A 17,294-nucleotide genomic window follows, 5' to 3' on the forward strand; every position below is an offset into this window, starting at 1 on the left:
ACAACGGAGTATTCACCAATATGGCTGGCAATGCAGATAATTATCGGGGCTATCGCGAATGACAATTTGAAGCCTTGCTCGAGGCTGGGGACGTCCGTAGAACGAGTTCGTTACTGAAGCTGAAAGGGATTAAGCCCACTCCTGGATAAGTTCATTGTGTAGAGGTAGAATTGCATATCGAGCTATCAAGGTGATGACCTGTGCGTGTAATGATGCAAGACCAGCAAATAATTCGCCGCTTGATCTGCAGGCGTACCTAGTTGTGGCTAAGAAAGCCTGCACGGCACACAGGAAGATCTCGGACAGCCTAGTACAAATCCTGGTTGCGCTGGTCCAACTGCAAACCCGTTTATGGAATAAAAAATCCCGTCCTGGCCCTGTTTGATGGTCATGTGGTGTTTGAAGGCTACGCCTTACCTGACAGCGCTGAGAGCCATCGCACTCTCCACGGCACACAATCGCCAGGGTCAGCGGTTTAGCATCACATTCTGTCATCCTAGGGTCATCGTGGAGCATGAGGTGGTGACCAAGGTATCATAATGCGCCTCATGCAGAATGTGTCAGGTCTGCGACAGCAGCGGAAGCCGAGAGCAACACAAGCGTTCGCATTGCGTTATATCCTCGGTTTGCAGGAAGTTCGACTTTGCGTCAGGTATTATCCGTCCTGGTGGGTAAATGTGATCGACTGCCTGTTCCGGACAAGAAAATCTCCTCTTAAAAGATCTGGCGGCTGTCGTGTTAGACTTACCTGTTCGCAGCAGACAGATTGTTGGGCGTGTGCGGTGAGACAATGTTTACATGTCGACGAAGTGTCGTTCCGGCAGCCGATGGTCTGTGCCTTTGACTGCCGAGACAACCACAGCTTGAATGCGGTAGTGTCCTGGCGGAATGACGACGCAGAGTTGACGGAGAACGGTTAGACTTGCTGGGTGAAACTACTGGCGTGTGAATCATGCCGTGTATGTACGGCGGCAGGGCGAGTCATCTTTCTTGGTTTATTTGGATTGCAATTTGCGTAAGGCAAGCATGTGAGTCGGATCTTGACGCCGATTCTTTGGCGGAAAAGGCGAACTATCGAGGCTGAAGCAAGGTGCGTTGAAGGAAAAGTATGCTGAATGACTGTCGCAACAAGATTATGATGAATCAGTCGAGTACGAGAAAGAAAGCCCCAGCCGAAATCGTTGTGATACATGTCGACACCCAAGTCGTCAATAAAGAGCAACTGTGGCTTTGCTTTTGTTGCCGTTGCCCCAGTCCATAACCGTGATCCCGCTGCGCCGAATAAAGTCGACCATTAACCATTCTGACTCGAAACAACAGGGTGACGTTTTTGTAGCCGCAGCTAGCAGAGTGCAAATTTCAAATACATGGAGGGAATCGGATTCCATGTCTTGAAGGACGGAATTCCACAAATGGTGTGAAGGGAATGGGGCAGCAGCCGAGACCCCTTGCGTCCGTCCGCTTACCTGCTGGCATAACGATCTTCACGAGCATACTCTCGACCGCCTGTGTACTCACGAGGGGGGTCGTCGCGCGCAGCTGGAGGGTAGCCACGATCGTCGTTGCGGTCGTAGTAGCCACGTCGATCTCCACGCGCGCCACCGCCATAACCCTCTTCGCGTCTGCTCTCGTATCGGTCAATGCCGCGGCCGCCGTACCCTTCGTCTCGGTCGCGTCTGCCACCTCCGTAGCCGCGTCTGTCATAGTCGTCATATCGAGAACCACCACGATAGTCACCGCGATAGTCACCGCGATAGTCGTTGCTACGATAGTCGTCACGGCGCCCTGGGTATCCCCCTCGACGATCGTCATAGCGGTCGCGGTAGCCGCCACGAGGTGGGCCACGGAAGTCACCTGTTCAAGGTCAGCACATTGTGTCTATTGTTGAAACCTTACTCACCACGCTTGGGAGGGCCGAAGTATTTTCCTGGAGTCGGAGTACGAGGCCGGGCGCGGCGAGCCTTCTCGATGCTCAAGACGCGACCTTCAACGACCTCGCCTTGTAAGCCTTCCTTAGCAGCCTCCGCTTGCTCGTTTGAGACCATCTTGACGAATCCGAATCCACGAGATTCTTTGGTATGTGGGTCGAGCATGATCGAGCAGCTTTCGACGTCCCCATACTTCTCGAAGAGGCGGGAGACATCGGCTTCTGTAAGACGAGGGTGAATTCCAGTGACGAAGAGATTTGAGCCAGTGTTGAGAGCATCATCATCAGCGTCCTTCATGCGAGTGTCAGGAGGAGGCGGTCTAGGGGGGAACTGGTCAGCATGCTTTGGGAAACGCGGAGGGAAATAAGGCTTACGCTCTGTCACGGCCATTTGGGGATCGACTACGGTTGCGGTCATCACGATCTCCGCGAGGTGAGGCAGATCGGTCGCGACCTGCATAACCGCGATCGTCTAGAAAAGAAATGGGTCAGAGATACGTTCAGGAGTCGTCCCATAGCTGTACAGCGTACCTTCGTAGCGAGCAGCAGAGTCGTCGAAGTCGGCCATGTTGTCAGATTGAGACAAAGGGAGTTGGCAAGGGAAGATGAAGTCGATCTGCTTGAGGACCTAGTCTTGTAGGCTTAGTGACAGTTTCAAAAGGATCAAGGAATCGGGCAAGGCCAGAATCTGGTCGATAGATGAAAAGAAGCCTCCCTTGAGATGAAAGGAGTTGATGGCTGCTGGCGGCGGTGGGTTGTTTGTAAGGCTGCGATGGCGAGTGAGGCGAAAGCAAAAAAATCGCCAGAGGACACGCGCACTCGGCGCCAAGGAAGAGTTGCAGCTACCAATCGCTAGGCATCTCGGAAACGGCGAAGCATTCCTCCGGAGTCCGTTTTAATGTAACTCGCCTCAGCCTTATCCCCACAGCCTTACCAAGGCAACAGCCTTTCGCTGTTGGGGTTTTTTTCCCAGCATGGCTCATAGATTCAGACTCTCAATAAATGTAAATTCGCTATTGATACTACAGCTACTCAGTTATGTTGAGGGTGTCGCCCAAGCATGGGGGCGCTGTAATCGAAGCCGGGGCATCCAATCCAATAAAGATCCTACTTATCTTTCTCATCTTCTATTCCGGAAGGACCTGGCACCCCAATCGGAGGTCTTGCTTCGCTTACTCCTCAATATTCTCTTCCTGGCTGTAGCCTCCTCAGTCTTTGAGTCTGTCTCATCACCGATTGCAGCACCATCAGTGTCTCCGATAATGTCATCGCTTGCACCTAGTCCTTGGAGCTCATCTTCATCCATCTCACTCAACTCCTCACTCATTTCACGTAGTACTTCAGGTCCCGTCCAGCGTTCTTCGAAAATGGTCGTGCCTTCTGGATCAAACTGGGTAACGTACCAAGGAATGCCACCTTCAGACTGGAGAGTTTGAGAGTGACCTTCCAAACTCATTGGAGGCGTAGGCGGCTCCACTTGTTGTACTTTCTCCGCCGCTCCAATTCCATTTGCATGTGGTTCGTGCCTAAACCCGTTCGTTGATGCTGGCGGCGTACTGGCTGAGACCAGGTGGGATTCCATCTCAAGACCGCCGTTCTTGATCATGTCGGCTTGCGCAGCAGGCGGTTCCAAGTTCTTGACTTTTTCCTCCATGCGGGGCGACTCTTGCATGGTAGTTGCAATGTCAACCATCTCAACATCACCGTCGGCGGGACTAGCGATGCCAACCTCGTGTTTCAGTTCGAGGGAATCAATGACAGGAATTTCCACGGACTGTGCCAACGAGCCACGTCTCGAGAGGAGTGCTTCATCCATCTCCCTAATTTGTTCAGCATACGGTCGGCCATGCAATTCAGCTTCTTTGCGAGTGGCATCTTCGATCAGTGGTTCAATGCCCTTGACAATTCGCCGTGCGAGTGTACGCCGATCCCGATCTTCGGGTTTCATATCTTCAGCTCGGCCGCTGACCAAGGAAATCAATTCTGCGATGCTTCCTGCGCTGTTTCCAAATTGCGAATTGATCACAAGCAGCATATCATTGGAAAAGCTTGCAACTGAGGTGTGCTCTTTCCTGAGGACTTTGGCCTGCAATTCGAGCAGACCAGTTCGGAAGAGACCTCTATCAAATCTGGACCATGTTAGCATAAAAGCCAATATACCGGATAGATAGACTTACTTGAGCGCTTTCTCGATAATCGGCTCTAGAAGATGTGGTATAGGGAAGTAAACTATGTCAACGACGTCCTTCAACAGGCGAGCTTCTTGCAATTTTGCTGCTTCGCGTTCTTTGATCAAGGTGCATATCTGCACGATTCTGTCCATATCCTTCGCCAACTTCTCTGCGAATTCAATCCGACGGTCCAGCCTCGCACGGCCGGCTGCACCTTGAGCCTTGTAATCGCGACGTGTCACCTCAAAGGAGCTGAATGTATCCATCTGCAACTGTAGTCGCTTCAAAAGGGCGGCGCCCCGACGAGCTTCGCGTTTCAGGGTCCAGTATTTGCAGATTTCTGAAACGTATTCCTTTTTCTTCTGCACTGTGAACCTTACCAACGATTCCTCGATGGACTTCAGAATTACCTCGGGGATGACAGGAGCGCCTGAAGGAAGTCGCCAGACAGTTTTCTGCTTTTGTCCCTTCTTGTTAGTTAGAGTCACCTTCAGATGGCCCCTTTCTGCGGTGGGCGTATCATTCATATCATGAATCGCCAAGGCAGATGCACGGCTGTCTGCCCATATTTGTCCGCGAAAGTGTTCTTTGAAGTACTTCACTGCCTCTTCATAGGCTTTGTCGGTGTGGTGCTGACGTTTCCAGTCACCAGGAGTATGTTTGTGGCAGTACGCCTTGAGCTGTGACGGTTCCATTAGAGTGTTCTGGCCCCCTCCAGTTTTCATTTGCAAAAAGAGGCCTGCTTGGCGGGCACAAGTCAGATGAAAAGGCTCATAACAGCGGCCGTCACTGCATTGAATGCTCGCCCCCATCTCCTGCTTACAGATGTAGCAGATGAGTCTCCACCGACTTGTAGGCACCTTTTCAACATCGGTAATAGGCTCCATCAAGGATGGGTTGCCGATCGTGACTTCTGGAATCCAGATAGCACAAAAGAGATGCGCCCATTTCGAATTGTTGGTTTGCTTGAACGCACCACCCTCGTTCGGGCAGAAAATGCAGCTCGGTCGAGAATTTCCCACAAGTTGGCATTTCCTGCATAGCCACTGCCCTTCGGGAATATACGGTACACCGTAGCACTCTTGATGTACTGCAAGGTCACAGCCGTCACAGAACACTATAGCATTCGCATTCTCACAGTCACCGTCGTCGCATATTGCGCATTTGCTGTCGGGCTCTTCACCGGCGGGCTCGCCGTTGACTGCGGCGGCGGAACTCGATCGCGGACGCTGCGTCTGAGGCGCCTTGGGATTGGGCTTCGGTATCCTCTTTTCCAAAGCATGCCACTCCTTTTCGATTTTGGTCATGGTAATCTCAAATATTGCAGGTTTTATGGTCTGGACGCCGTCTTTGGTCCTCCCTTTATTGAAAGCCTCCAGCCACCTAACATCCTGTTCGTCCATGTCATACTCGACCCGTCCAACCCCAGTACTACCAATGGCAGAATTCTCTCCGTGTGTCATAAGGTCTGGACTGAGATCGAGGTCTTCTTCCGCAGAACCTTCCATTTGTCTAATGAGCGTCCTCTCCGGCCGCAGGAAGATTTCGCTCTCTTGGTATCCAACGTTTGCCATAGACTTGTCCACGAAATCGACCTGCGCAATGTCCTTATTTAGTTCGTAAGACAGGAACGGATCGAGTTCTCGGTATGAAGGTTTGGGCAAGGTGAGGCGTTCTCGCGGATTCGGTCCTGGCATAGGTACAAATTTGGGAACTTCAGGTGTCAGAAGGGCGTTGACCATCGAGTTCTGGGTGCGATGGGGTCTTCCAGGTCGCCTCTTGAAAGGCGTGGAAGCCCCGTGCGCAAAGCCTTCGCCCTCCGTCGGCGTCAGGGCACCTTGGCTAGACGCATCGGGCGTGGGTTTCTTGACAAGACCATCTATCTCTTCCGAGGGCAACACCACAAAGTCCGCGTCAAGGTCCAGATCGGGGTGAAACTCTTCCCAGCCGCGCTCTTCTCGGGGCTTGTACCCGTCTCCATGTGTCACTGCAGCAGAGGCCGCGGCTGCTGTACTGTATCGTGGCCGTGTGCCGCCTCTATTTCTACTTCTGGCCGAATATCGCGGGGTAGAGATCATCGTCTTTTTAGGGTTGCGGCTTTGTCTCGTGCGAGTACGGGGAAGCGCGTACTCTTCGTCTGCGTTAGGTGTCCTCGTAGTGGAAGGGGTACTCTCGTTATCAACATGTCTGCCACCACCTCCTCGGCCTCCGGGTGTCCACTTGAGAGAAGGCGGCGCCCTGCGCGACGTGCGGATGCGTTTCGAGGGAGGTTCTGCGTCCTGGAAATCTGCGAGATCTTCCTCGTCCGAGTGGTTGAAGTCTTTTGATACCTTTTTGACTTCTCTGCGCGGGCGCGTTCTTGCCTGCGTAGACCTCAGAGGGCCCATCCTGCCAGCACGGCTGGCTGGCGGTCGACGCGACTGGTTAAGGTCAACCCTTGACTAGGAGGCGCAGGTGGACTTGGGATTGTTTTCCTGCACGTGGGATGCCATTCAGTCTGCTTGATACGGCGCAGATTGGACCACAGGTGGGAAAGCTCGTAGAGCGGTCAAGAACAAGCAGTAGAAGATGCTCTGGAGGGTGTTCTGTAGCCACAATGTGTTGTGGTGCTTTTTGGATGTCGTCGCTTCTAGATGGCGATCCCCAGTCGATTTGGTTAAGCGCGACTTGCAGGGTCGAAGGTGTGGATCTACTTTGGGCTTGGCACCGTATCTGTGGGAAGCAATTGCCCTGTGCATCTTGAACTCGCCATCTCTACGAACATTGGCAGTCACGATTCACTCATTTCATTTTCTGCCTCTAACCCTCGATGAGTACCAGTGAAGAGTATGTGCATATCTCGTCAATTGACAAGTCTCCAACTTCTTGTAATGTACCAATTTGTGGTTATATGCTTACAAAATGACTCGTAATATTAGAAACCGCCCCGGACGCCGAGGAATCGATCCCCGAGGTGCGCACTCCAACCAGCACCGACAGTCCACTTCCGCGTCTGCAGCATCCCGAGATGGCAGCTCCAATACGCATCAAAACAGAAGAGGTGGAAGGGGAGGGTCAAACCTGAGCAGGTCCTCCGACAACCTCCAGAATGGGCCTTTGACAACCTCACATACTCTCCCGCCACAAGATGACCATGTCCCCCTCGCGGGGTTCAACTCAGACGTGGTTGAGGCGATGTTGAAGCAAGGCTATGAGGCTAAAGTACCTCTCTACAAGTCGGACACCAAATCGCAAGCAACAACTCCCCAGAGCCCGTGGGGTGTGAAGCGTGAGTAGCATCCCGTACAAGAGATGATGACTGTTAATATGGTTGAAGCTGGAGCCATGGCCAGTGGCAAAGATTTCTGGCTCGATCTACGCAGACAAATTACCGCCCTACAGCAAACAGGGGGTGTCAGTCAGGGTGGTTAGGGCTCGATTTCCGTCACGGTAGTTCCTTCATTTACTTCTCAGCTGCATCACGGAAGGCGTTCTTTCTGGTGCATTCTAAGATACCCAGGGGTTTGGCGCATTCTATCAGCATTGCCTGAAAACAATATGTACATTTGCAGCGAAACAATGTCCCGGCTACTGTGTGCTACTGCATGTATCATGGCCCCGGACCGTCTGGAGCAGTTCTGCATTGTGAGCACCTTGTATGGTTTGGCCCCTGTTCAAAATCGATTGCATTGTCTGGTGAAGGCTGCGGCTTCTTGCACTGTGCCTTTACTGGTATTCCCGTTCTAACCCCCCAAAAACATCAATCATCACTTCTCAGATATCATTGTGGCCGCCAAGATGTTGTGTTGGACGAATCACGACTATCTGGATGTAATAGGAAGTACAGTGAAATACCTTCTTCTAGCTAGAGCCTTCACAGGCCATCATCTACGGTTTTATTAGAGAAGCAGGCTGAAACAAACTGATGACCGGGTCAGGGATCATGCATTTGATGGCGAGTCTATCATGCTAGATCCGACATCGGCTCGATTGCTCTATTCGCAACGAGCTCTGATACAGAACGCTCTGAATCCGACGCTCTCTTGCTCGTATCATATCTTCGCTTTTCCGTAGCCCCTCGAAACTAAGGTGTCATACGGCACCGATCTAGGCTCCCTAGCATGATCGGTAATACACTGTGACCGGCCGAAGATTCTTGTCCGCACACATTCGGACGCTTGATTTCCTTGCCGATAGTTTGCATTCCTTTTGTGGGATCTCGGTCTCCACCGGCCTCTGACTATGCCACCATAGTGCTTGCGGTGGCACTCTCGTATTTCCAGTTCGGTTGCAAGACACCAACAGTCTTGTAGTATCTGCTCAGGCGGTGGATTCTCGATTCGATCAAAATGAGCCGGAATTTGGAGTCCTTGTCCTTGCGGTTGCGCTCAAGGTGTTTGCGGACGGCGACAGCCTGCAGATAACAATAACCCAGGTCAGCCAAATCCCGGGTCACAATGAAACTTCATATTGCATGTTCGGGGCTGGAGTTTGGGTAATGCGCACCTTTTTGATCAAGAAGTAAAGGTCTTCGGGGATTTCTGGTGCAAGACCTGTGTAAAGTCACTCTGTCAGTCTCACAGGACCAATATCAGAGGCAGCGCCGAGAGTTTGTTCCAAAGGGTGGTGGTGAAGATTTAAAGCAGCTTCTTGCTTGTTTCTCTCTCTCTCTCTCTTTTTTCTTTCTCCCCTCCGCTTATTCATTTCTCACACCCAGGCTAATCGAGGCATGTGCGTACCGTTCGATTTCAGAATTCTCAGAATCTTGTTACCTGCAAACCACGAAATCAGTCAGCCACTGTCACGCAAACACCGGCGCACCCATCAAGACCACAACATGGTGTGAGAGAACATACCAGTGACGACTTTGACTTGCGCGACACCATGGCTATCCCTCAACACAACACCAATCTGCGAGGGCGTAGCACCTTTCCTGGCGAGTTTGCAGATGTTGTCGACTACGGTCTCGGGAGTAGATTTGAACCAGGTGGGCACGGAGCGCGAGTAAGGGATCGCTGAGGCGCTGATGCCTTTTCCTTTGCTATGAAGACGACCCATGATAGCTGTGGCTGTGAGAATTGACGCAATGGAAGAGGGAATGTCTGATCTGAAGAAAAGTCGTAGGGTGCAGATTTCCAGATGCGCTGGCTCGGAGTTGTGTGGTGGGTCCGCCAAGAAGCGCAAAATCTTGGCGGGTACTTGAAATTTGGGGGGCTTCCAGCGCCATTACCGAACTTGAACCACAAAATCTCGAATCTCTCAGGGGTGTTTTGGACTCTTTCCTGACAACCAATATCGTCACCCCTCGAATCCAGTGTTTGTCTCTGAATGTGGCAGCCGTGCTCTCCTGAAGTCGGGTATAATGCAGTGCATAAGACAGCCTCACCAGTGACGGCGAGCGCATGCAGGTATGTCCTGAAGTCGATCTCATATTGTTTCTACATCCTTGCATGATGACAAACACTACGAATTCTTCATAATTTCTGGTACCTCTTATGTCAGGAGGGAAGCCCAGCAGGGTTCCCTTCGATGATCTACATGGACTTCTGAACTATCACTCCCTCACCCTCGGCTGCCGCATTTCCACTCTTCGTTCGGGAATGGAGACTAACAAGCTGAGGCAGGTAGGATGTGGTTAGATCCTCATGATGAATACTGCGATATGAATGACTGAATATTGTGGTTGTGCGGCTTATGATGGCGTCTCGGTCTTTCGCTACTCAAGTCATGAAGCGGCCATGCACGGCCCACAATGCTTGCGCCTTTCTTTTCGCTATGAAATCGAAATATTTTTCCTTTTGCCATACGTACAATGCCAGATTCTCCCTTGGAACCCAGATAAATAACCGGAGGGTATCAAATTTTGGATCCCGGACCAAAACGACCGAGCCCGCCCCAATGCCAACTCACTTACAAACGCCGGCATTATGCACTCCCCAAAGGCTTGAGAGTGAACCTACTCTTTATCACGATGTCCCTCCCATCTCAGTATCAGCATCTCTTGATGTGTCTCCTGCTCTCGCTGCCTCTTCTTCTCCCTCCTTGACTCCATTAATAGCAGGCTCTTCTGTTGCGGGTATGGGTTGCGGCGCAGTCTCCTCTTCAGCTACTTGTGGGGGTTGCGGCTGTTCTGCTACAGCGTGGCTCGCTTCGCTCATGGTAACCTCAGACTGTAGTTCGGTAGGCTCTTGTTGTGGCATGGGCGTCTGCTCTGGTTGCGGCATGGGCGTTTGCTCTGGTTGCGCGGACGGTGAACGATGCGGAGGTTCAGCTGGCGGTGCGGCAGCTGGTGAGGCAGCCGCTACATCTGCGGACTCTTGCGGTTTTGGGTCTTCAAACTTATAGAGGAATCTTTCGCGAATATTCGTCCGGTCCGGGTTGCCTTCGTAGAGGATCGACTGATGGATGAGGCATTCTCCTAGCCACTGGAGAGGAAATTCTGCTCTGTTGCGCAAAAAAAGCGAATCAGCATGAATGTTCGGCACAGAAGTCCCTCGCCTATGCAGGCAAAGCATGTTATTCTTCTCCGTCCATCCTTAACTAAGGAACACGTACTCGGCATCCAAGCTTTGCGTGATGGCCTTCTTCAAGAACGGCGCGACTCGTGTGTTCAGGTAGTCCCTCAATGGTACTTGTTGTCTGTCGCTAGCAGTGTTCACTACCACCATGGGAGAATTATGCGTGGAGTGCGACATCCCGATCAGTCTCCCGTGTCAAACAGAAGGTGGTCAGAGATCAATTATGGCCATGTATGCTTTGACCCAAAGTGAACACCCCGAATTCCCTGTCCATTTTCAGACCCGAACATCTGCCGCCCGACAAGTCATGGCCAAGCCATTTTTGACCTGTGGCTATGGTGGCTATGGTGGCTGTGCAGTCCTCAGCTCAGCTTGGCGGCTCGGCGGGCCCGAGTCCGGGGTCCAGCCTCGCCAGGTTCCATTGATTGATACTCTCGTCCAAGAAATCGAGAAAGGATGTTTTAGCAAGTGCTGCAATAGGTAGTTGGAACAGCTGTCTCTAATTACTTTTTGGCATATCTAGGAGACTTTAGAGCTCACTGGAAATGAGTATCCTTGATATACACCATCCCATAAGTACTCATGTAACAGTTAGCGTTAAAGGACACGTCGCCTGCAGGGCGGGTAAGTGCCACTGGTGTCGATGCTCTGCTGCTGTTTGTCGCACGCCAGAATCTCGAAAACGGCTATGAAATGTTTATGTTGTCAACTGAGTCAAACAAACCCCGTCCCCAGCGGTCAGCCAGGAAAGCTAATAGTCGGTAGCAAGTGGACGTGGGTGTAGATTAAAGAGGTCGTAGCGAACTGCTGTGCCCAACTCGGAAATATGTACTGTTCTTGGTCCTGATTCTGAAGAGTTCAATAGTCCCAATGCCTCTCCGAGCTGGCATGAGCAGGTCCTGTGAGATTTGCTAGGTTGACCCATTGCGATCGCACCCAGTCAGTCTCACAGGAACCAGAAGCACACCACACGAAGTCTCACGTTGCCGTCCATCATCACGAGGTTGGGGGCAGGCTTGATTCAACGACCACCCCTGCTGTTTAATCAAGATCATCATGGATCCCATCACAGTTTCAGGTAATGGGAAAATTGAGTCAACATAACAGAAATGACAGTCACCACATGAGATCCCTTCGCAGATTCAGCTTCCTTTACCCTGTTATTTGTGGGTGTAATGCAATGTGCTGCCAATGGTTGGTATTCTGCTGGAAGCGATATGCACGATAATCCTAGCCCAGGAAGAGACATCGCGGCGCTCACCCAAAAGTGTCAAGTGCTCACAATGTACCTTCGCCTGGTGGATATCGGTCATCTGCATCTAGGCTATGGGCGATGTGCTTTGCCCTTGTTGACCTTGTCGCTCGAGCGCCATACCCACAGCTGCTGCGCATGATCCAAGTTGAGGTATCTCTCAAGGATCAGAGTGTGTTTCAGGACCGTGGATAGCAAATGCTGTTCACAAATACCCCCAGGCGTCACAGCACATAAGTTTTCCATTGAGGAATCGATCTCGATCCTCGTTGACGACGCCTTTGCATGTCTTTGATTGCCACCACCACGATTGTCTTCCGGATCGGGGCTGCTTTGGTTCGCCTTAGAGTCCTTGGGAACGCCTGTCGTGGGAGGGCAGGGGTAGGGTGGGTTGCGGGTTGGAAATCGCTCGAGACTTGCCCTCAGATCGAAATGGGTAAATGAATTTCCTCTTTCTCTTGGACCAGGCCAGGTCAACACGAGGAAACATTGCCACGTGTAAAGGCGAGACTGGAAGGAATGTGAACCTAATTTCTCGCGATCAGCCTTTTGGCAGGACTCTTGTTCGTCGAGGCTAGGAGTCGGTTAGATGCCGTGAGCGGGACAAAGGACAGCACCTGACGGCGATTTGATGCAGCAAGAGCTAAGATGACGAGACTAGCGTAACGATGAATGCATGTAACTGCTCACTAAAAAGTGAGGCGAATATATGTTTAGCTTCCCGAGGCCAGCGGGAGGAGTGCTCTGGTAGGGCGCAACGTGGCTCTGCACATCTGCCCAACTTCCGTCATTGTTGCGTTGGCGCGTTTTGGCAGATCCGAGGCTTGCAACAAAGAGCGGTCAGAGCGACAGCAAAGACGTCTATATAAGAACGGCCCGTCGCGCGAAAGACTGTGCGAGAGTAGAAGTGAGCGGAGGAAGACAGCGAGGGCGGAAGGCTCATCATGTCACACCCACCAGCACCAGCACCAGCACCAGCAGCGGTGGAGTTGATGGCTTTGTGTCGTCGGAGAAGTCCTCTCCCTCACACGGTTCACTGCGCAATTTCACCTCCAGATTGAAAGTGCCCCTCGCCCTCGACTGATGTCCGCTGACATTGGCAAGGCGAGTTGAGTGAGTTGATTCGGGGCCAGTCGCCACAGACAAGGCTGCGACACGGAAAGGGGGTCCATTTATTCGCAGCGCAGTTGTTGGACGCCCGGCCACGAGGCAGTTGTGATTGAGATGTGAGATGCTGAGGGTGGTTGGGCAATTGGGCGAGATGGCGAAATGGCGAAGCGTCACAGCCGGGCACTTTCGAAGCTTGGGCAGCCTACAGCTCCTGATTCGGCGGCTCGTTGAGCCCGCAACACGGCATTCGGGCTCCCCATTTGCTTCCCATTCGATCTTCAGCGCCCCCGACGGCAAGTTCGCTGATTTGCGGGCTGCCCGGCCTACGCCTCCACTCGCTCTATCAAAAATCCCAAAACTACGAAGTCCTAGAGGTACCTGGGTAGGTAGGCAGTTGCTTCTGCGCTCGCTCAGGCAACTGTGAGATTGACGGGCGAAAAGGCCTCTCCAATTTTCGGCATGCTGCAGGGGCGCGGAGCCTGCGTTGCGGCGTGCCGAATGCTGCGAACCCCCGAGTTGAGAAGTTGATGGGGAGGGGGGAAGCAAGGGGAGAGTGAGTTAATCATGAAGACAGAGCTTGCGCACCCAAGACATGGCTGGGCTTTGGCGGGCAAGAGTGGGCTAACCGCAACAGCACTGGATTGCTGCAGGAGACTCACCTAGACACAGGATTCTCCCACTTGTTCCCACCATTGCGCCCTCCATCCTGCATCTCAGTCCTCCTTGCCTCTACACCTGCATCCACCCGCGCTGTGCTCGACGGAGCCTAGCCTGCTGCATAGCTTGTCGAGAGTTTGCAGCGTTAGCTGGTTAGCACTCACCAGGCGCAGCTTCAGCGCGACCAGAGCATAGTGAGCAGCGACTCACAGCGCCGCCAGCAGCACCACTTGACCAACCCAAACCTAACTGAACCAGCATCCAGCATCTTTGACCAGAAACTACCACAGTACCACCAGACCTGACCTCCCGACCTCCCTTGCGCCGCGACCGTACGGAACCTTCCCTCAGACATCCTCCTCCCGACTCTAATTCCCTTGCTCTCACGCGCAGATGGCCACCGCCCGGCCACTCACAACGCGCCGTTGCATGTCTTGCAGCTGCGGCCGACATTGGTCGACCCGCGGCTCCTGATCATCTGCCCACTGACAATCGCTAGACTGCTAGACTGTTCGATGCCCAGTTGCTCTTCCCAAATGGCTAACTTGGAATGATTCCCCTTCTGCGCCTGGCTCAACTGGCCTCGAAGGCAGAAGGACCACCAGACCACCAAGGCCTTCTGTTCAGACTCGAGCGTCCTGGTCCTGACCTGGAATTTTTGTTCTGCCTTGTCGCTTGAATGGGCGAACCAATCTACCACTCTTAAAAAAGGTCTCTTACAGCCTCCCGGCCAGGTCACCCACAAACCCACTGTCCTTTCCGTCCTCTGTGCACCGTGAGTCGAGGTCAGAACAAGTTCTGCAGTTACACTCGGATCTGGATGAACAGCGCTGCGGAACCAACCCTACCTATATGCCGGCCACTATTGCGCGCTTGATGACAGTCACATGCATCCCGTCCCTTCCAAGATTCAGCTTGCGCTCCGCTCCCTCCCTTCCCGATGTCAAATTTGTTCCATCAACCATGGACAATTTCGGAGCAAATCGTCTTGTTGACCAACATTATTCAGAGCACGGGGCAGGATGTGCCGGCATTTCTGGTGCGCGCCATGGAGAACGGCAATATACAACCCAGATGGGACGAGGTTGCTCTGCCAGCAGGTATGTAGGCTCGAGAAAGGAGGGCGTGCCCGCCGCGAATCCGTGCGAGATAGTCCCGAACCCCGTCCCCAATAAACGCCCAATGTCTCTCGCTCCTGGTCGCGAAATCCATAGACATGCGCTGACCTCGTGTAGGCCGCACTCCTAGTGCCTGTCGGCATATGTACAACTTTTTGCGTAGTCAATCCCGCTCCTTCCCAGGGCCGGGACACCCAGGTTTTCCTCAGCAACCGCTTGCGCCGTACCCTCCCGAAATGAGAGCAGTGTCTGAGTCTGATTTGCCCCAGCCAACACAGCGTCCGATTCAGCCTCGTCCTCCCCGTTCGACAGACTCGCCCATCCCTCCTACGACCAATGGAGAGGGCTTCCGGATCTTGCGTCCTTTCACTCATCCTGAGCCGCCTGGGGAAAAGCGCAAGAAGCGAGGCCGTCCGACGAAAGAAGAGGCAGAAGAACGCGACCGGAGGCTTGCAGAGTCCGGGCAGACTTACGAGCCGAAGAGGAGGCCCGCGAAGAAATCGAGGCCGTCTGGAACCCCTAGCTCGTTTGCTGAAGCTCCTCCTCCCACATCACCCGTCATGCAGACGCCACTCTTGCAGCACGTCGGGCCGGGGGAGGAGACGTCCAGCGGGAAGAGACGGTCCAGGCGCCAGCGCGAGGAGGGAGAATCATCTCGCCAGGCGCTTTCTAGGTCTCCAGGAGACGAATCAGGTGATGGACGGAGTACCGACGCCGCTCAGAGTCCTTCCGACAGGCTTCTTGCGAGGCCAGAACGAGCTCAACAAGCTGCTTCCGTCGCACGAGATGTACAGCAAGTATCGAGCCCGAGTCTTGAGGCGCAACCAGAAGCGAAGCAGGACAATCCACCATTCGGTCCTTCATCCGCCTAATTGTCACCTATGAAGGGGCTATAGCGAAATATGGCCATTGACGCGCACGCCCATCTTCACACATTTACGCAGACTCTTCTTCGAACCAATCCCACGACGAACATCCAGACCTTTTCACCCCATGAGCTACGACTATAGAAAGTGGAAGATACATGTGTATATGATACCCATGCGCACAACGAACAGACAGGAGTCGCTTAATTCTCCGTGGGTGCGATTTCGATTTCGACCTCTTGTTCTCATACAGCCATCAGTCGCTCGATAGGGCTACTATCCATTGACGGTATCGCAAACAGACGCATGATTGCCAAAAATTTTCTGTTCATTCCTATGTATTTATATAATCGGAGACCGAGACCAAGGTCTGCTGGCCAGACTGAGCATACTTGACTACGAGAAAAGAGGAGGGGCAAGAGCCAGACGAACATCGTGCCCTGCGGGCACAAAGAAAACATAATCAATAATAACACATCTTCATACATCTGGCGCACGCGGCATGGAGTGTCGAGGAGGATCACGAACGATCATGATGGACGGAGTTTGTCAGCTTTTGAGTCTTGGGAATGTTATAGAGGTAACACAAGGGGGCGTTCTATCGACTTTTTCTGGTCGCGAAACACCCTTTGCCGACCTTGTTATTTTATACGGATACTTTGAGTCTTCTGCCGATGAGGACTTCCATGTGGGATTGGATTCAACCAGCCTCCTCAGCACACACATGCCAAATATTTTCTGTATTCAGATGGACGACTGACTGCTACCATCGCCGGGGGGTCGAGAACGACGCTAGTCGTGGTTGCAGAGGACGGAATCTCTCCCCCATAGGACTCACACACCTCCGTCAAGTCCATTCCACCTCGTTCCTTCCATTCTCCATTTCAGACTTGGGTTCCCCTTTGTCGTACAGATCGTTGAGCTTTCCTTAATTTAATCCTCCGTCAACGCCTGTTTCAGCAACCGAGGATTGCGCGTTTTTAGATCCGTGGCCCTGTGGCCCACTTTCTCCTGAAGGCTGCATATCAGACCCGCGGCGTGACTTTTCTAGAACGGCGCTTGAGCGGTTAAGACAAACCGGTTTGATTAGATTTTCATGCATGTTCGGAAAATCTTTCTTTTCCTTGTTGCTCGTCTCGGCGCACGCGAGATGAAGTGATCATTTGGATCAGGGGGAAAGTCAAGGTGGTATCTCGGAGGCCACTAACGAACGGCACCAAGGGAAGGGGTGCGCAGATACTGTATCCATACGGTACACGCGCGAGACAGAGCGCGCGGGGGTGTGCATGAACTGCATTTCTCGACCCGTGGATGGCTGCTCAAAGGGAAAGACACTGCCATAGCCATACGGAGCTCGGAGTTACTACTTCATGCGCAGAGCCGAGACAGGGGGAGAAGAGACGAGACGGGACAAGATGAGATGAGATGAGACCAGAGTTGTGCGCATCCAGGAGGACCAACAACTTACGTCGCCCTTCTTTTTTCTATCCTTCCCCCAGGAGGAGAAAAGACGACGGCAAGGAAGAGGAAAAAGGGAACGTCCTCGTACATGCATGCGGACACCAGAATCAAAGTGAAAGTCGGCGAGCGAGTCGGTCAAGGCTGTGTTGGTTCTTCGCGTGTCCTTGTACTTCTCTACTACTTCTCTACCTACTTTGACTTGTCTAGGTACCCTAATGCTATCGGTTCTTACATA

At 52.7% G+C, this 17,294-nt stretch overlaps 6 protein-coding genes across 6 annotated transcripts; 2 read left to right on the forward strand and 4 right to left on the reverse strand.

The window, feature by feature from the left end:
* Positions 1–1,462: 1,462 nt before the first annotated feature.
* Z519_11681 (uncharacterized protein) lies at positions 1,463–2,495 on the reverse strand (the record flags this gene model as incomplete). The annotated part of the gene is made up of 4 exons (XM_016769392.1): positions 1,463–1,854; positions 1,901–2,247; positions 2,303–2,399; positions 2,459–2,495. 4 exons carry the CDS (start codon positions 2,493–2,495, stop codon positions 1,463–1,465), a joined length of 873 nt encoding a protein of 290 aa, XP_016614376.1.
* A 552-nt stretch (positions 2,496–3,047) lies between these two features.
* On the reverse strand, positions 3,048–6,485 carry Z519_11682 (uncharacterized protein; the record flags this gene model as incomplete). Its single annotated transcript, XM_016769393.1, has 2 exons — positions 3,048–4,056; positions 4,105–6,485. 2 exons carry the CDS (start codon positions 6,483–6,485, stop codon positions 3,048–3,050), a joined length of 3,390 nt encoding a protein of 1,129 aa, XP_016614377.1.
* A 514-nt stretch (positions 6,486–6,999) lies between these two features.
* Positions 7,000–7,509, forward strand: Z519_11683 (uncharacterized protein; the record flags this gene model as incomplete). The annotated part of the gene is made up of 2 exons (XM_016769394.1): positions 7,000–7,366; positions 7,415–7,509. The coding sequence occupies 2 exons, from the start codon at positions 7,000–7,002 to the stop codon at positions 7,507–7,509; spliced, it is 462 nt and encodes a 153-aa protein (XP_016614378.1).
* Positions 7,510–8,317: 808 nt separating this feature from the next.
* Z519_11684 (40S ribosomal protein S13) lies at positions 8,318–9,135 on the reverse strand (the record flags this gene model as incomplete). The annotated part of the gene is made up of 4 exons (XM_016769395.1): positions 8,318–8,491; positions 8,584–8,630; positions 8,817–8,849; positions 8,934–9,135. 4 exons carry the CDS (start codon positions 9,133–9,135, stop codon positions 8,318–8,320), a joined length of 456 nt encoding a protein of 151 aa, XP_016614379.1.
* A 908-nt stretch (positions 9,136–10,043) lies between these two features.
* Z519_11685 (uncharacterized protein) lies at positions 10,044–10,772 on the reverse strand (the record flags this gene model as incomplete). Its single annotated transcript, XM_016769396.1, has 2 exons — positions 10,044–10,521; positions 10,633–10,772. The coding sequence occupies 2 exons, from the start codon at positions 10,770–10,772 to the stop codon at positions 10,044–10,046; spliced, it is 618 nt and encodes a 205-aa protein (XP_016614380.1).
* A 3,782-nt stretch (positions 10,773–14,554) lies between these two features.
* Positions 14,555–15,604, forward strand: Z519_11686 (uncharacterized protein; the record flags this gene model as incomplete). Its single annotated transcript, XM_016769397.1, has 2 exons — positions 14,555–14,714; positions 14,850–15,604. The coding sequence occupies 2 exons, from the start codon at positions 14,555–14,557 to the stop codon at positions 15,602–15,604; spliced, it is 915 nt and encodes a 304-aa protein (XP_016614381.1).
* Positions 15,605–17,294: the final 1,690 nt, after the last annotated feature.

Source organism: Cladophialophora bantiana, assembly GCF_000835475.1.
Source record: "Cladophialophora bantiana CBS 173.52 unplaced genomic scaffold supercont1.23, whole genome shotgun sequence".
Classification (NCBI taxonomy): Eukaryota; Fungi; Ascomycota; class Eurotiomycetes; order Chaetothyriales; family Herpotrichiellaceae; genus Cladophialophora; species Cladophialophora bantiana.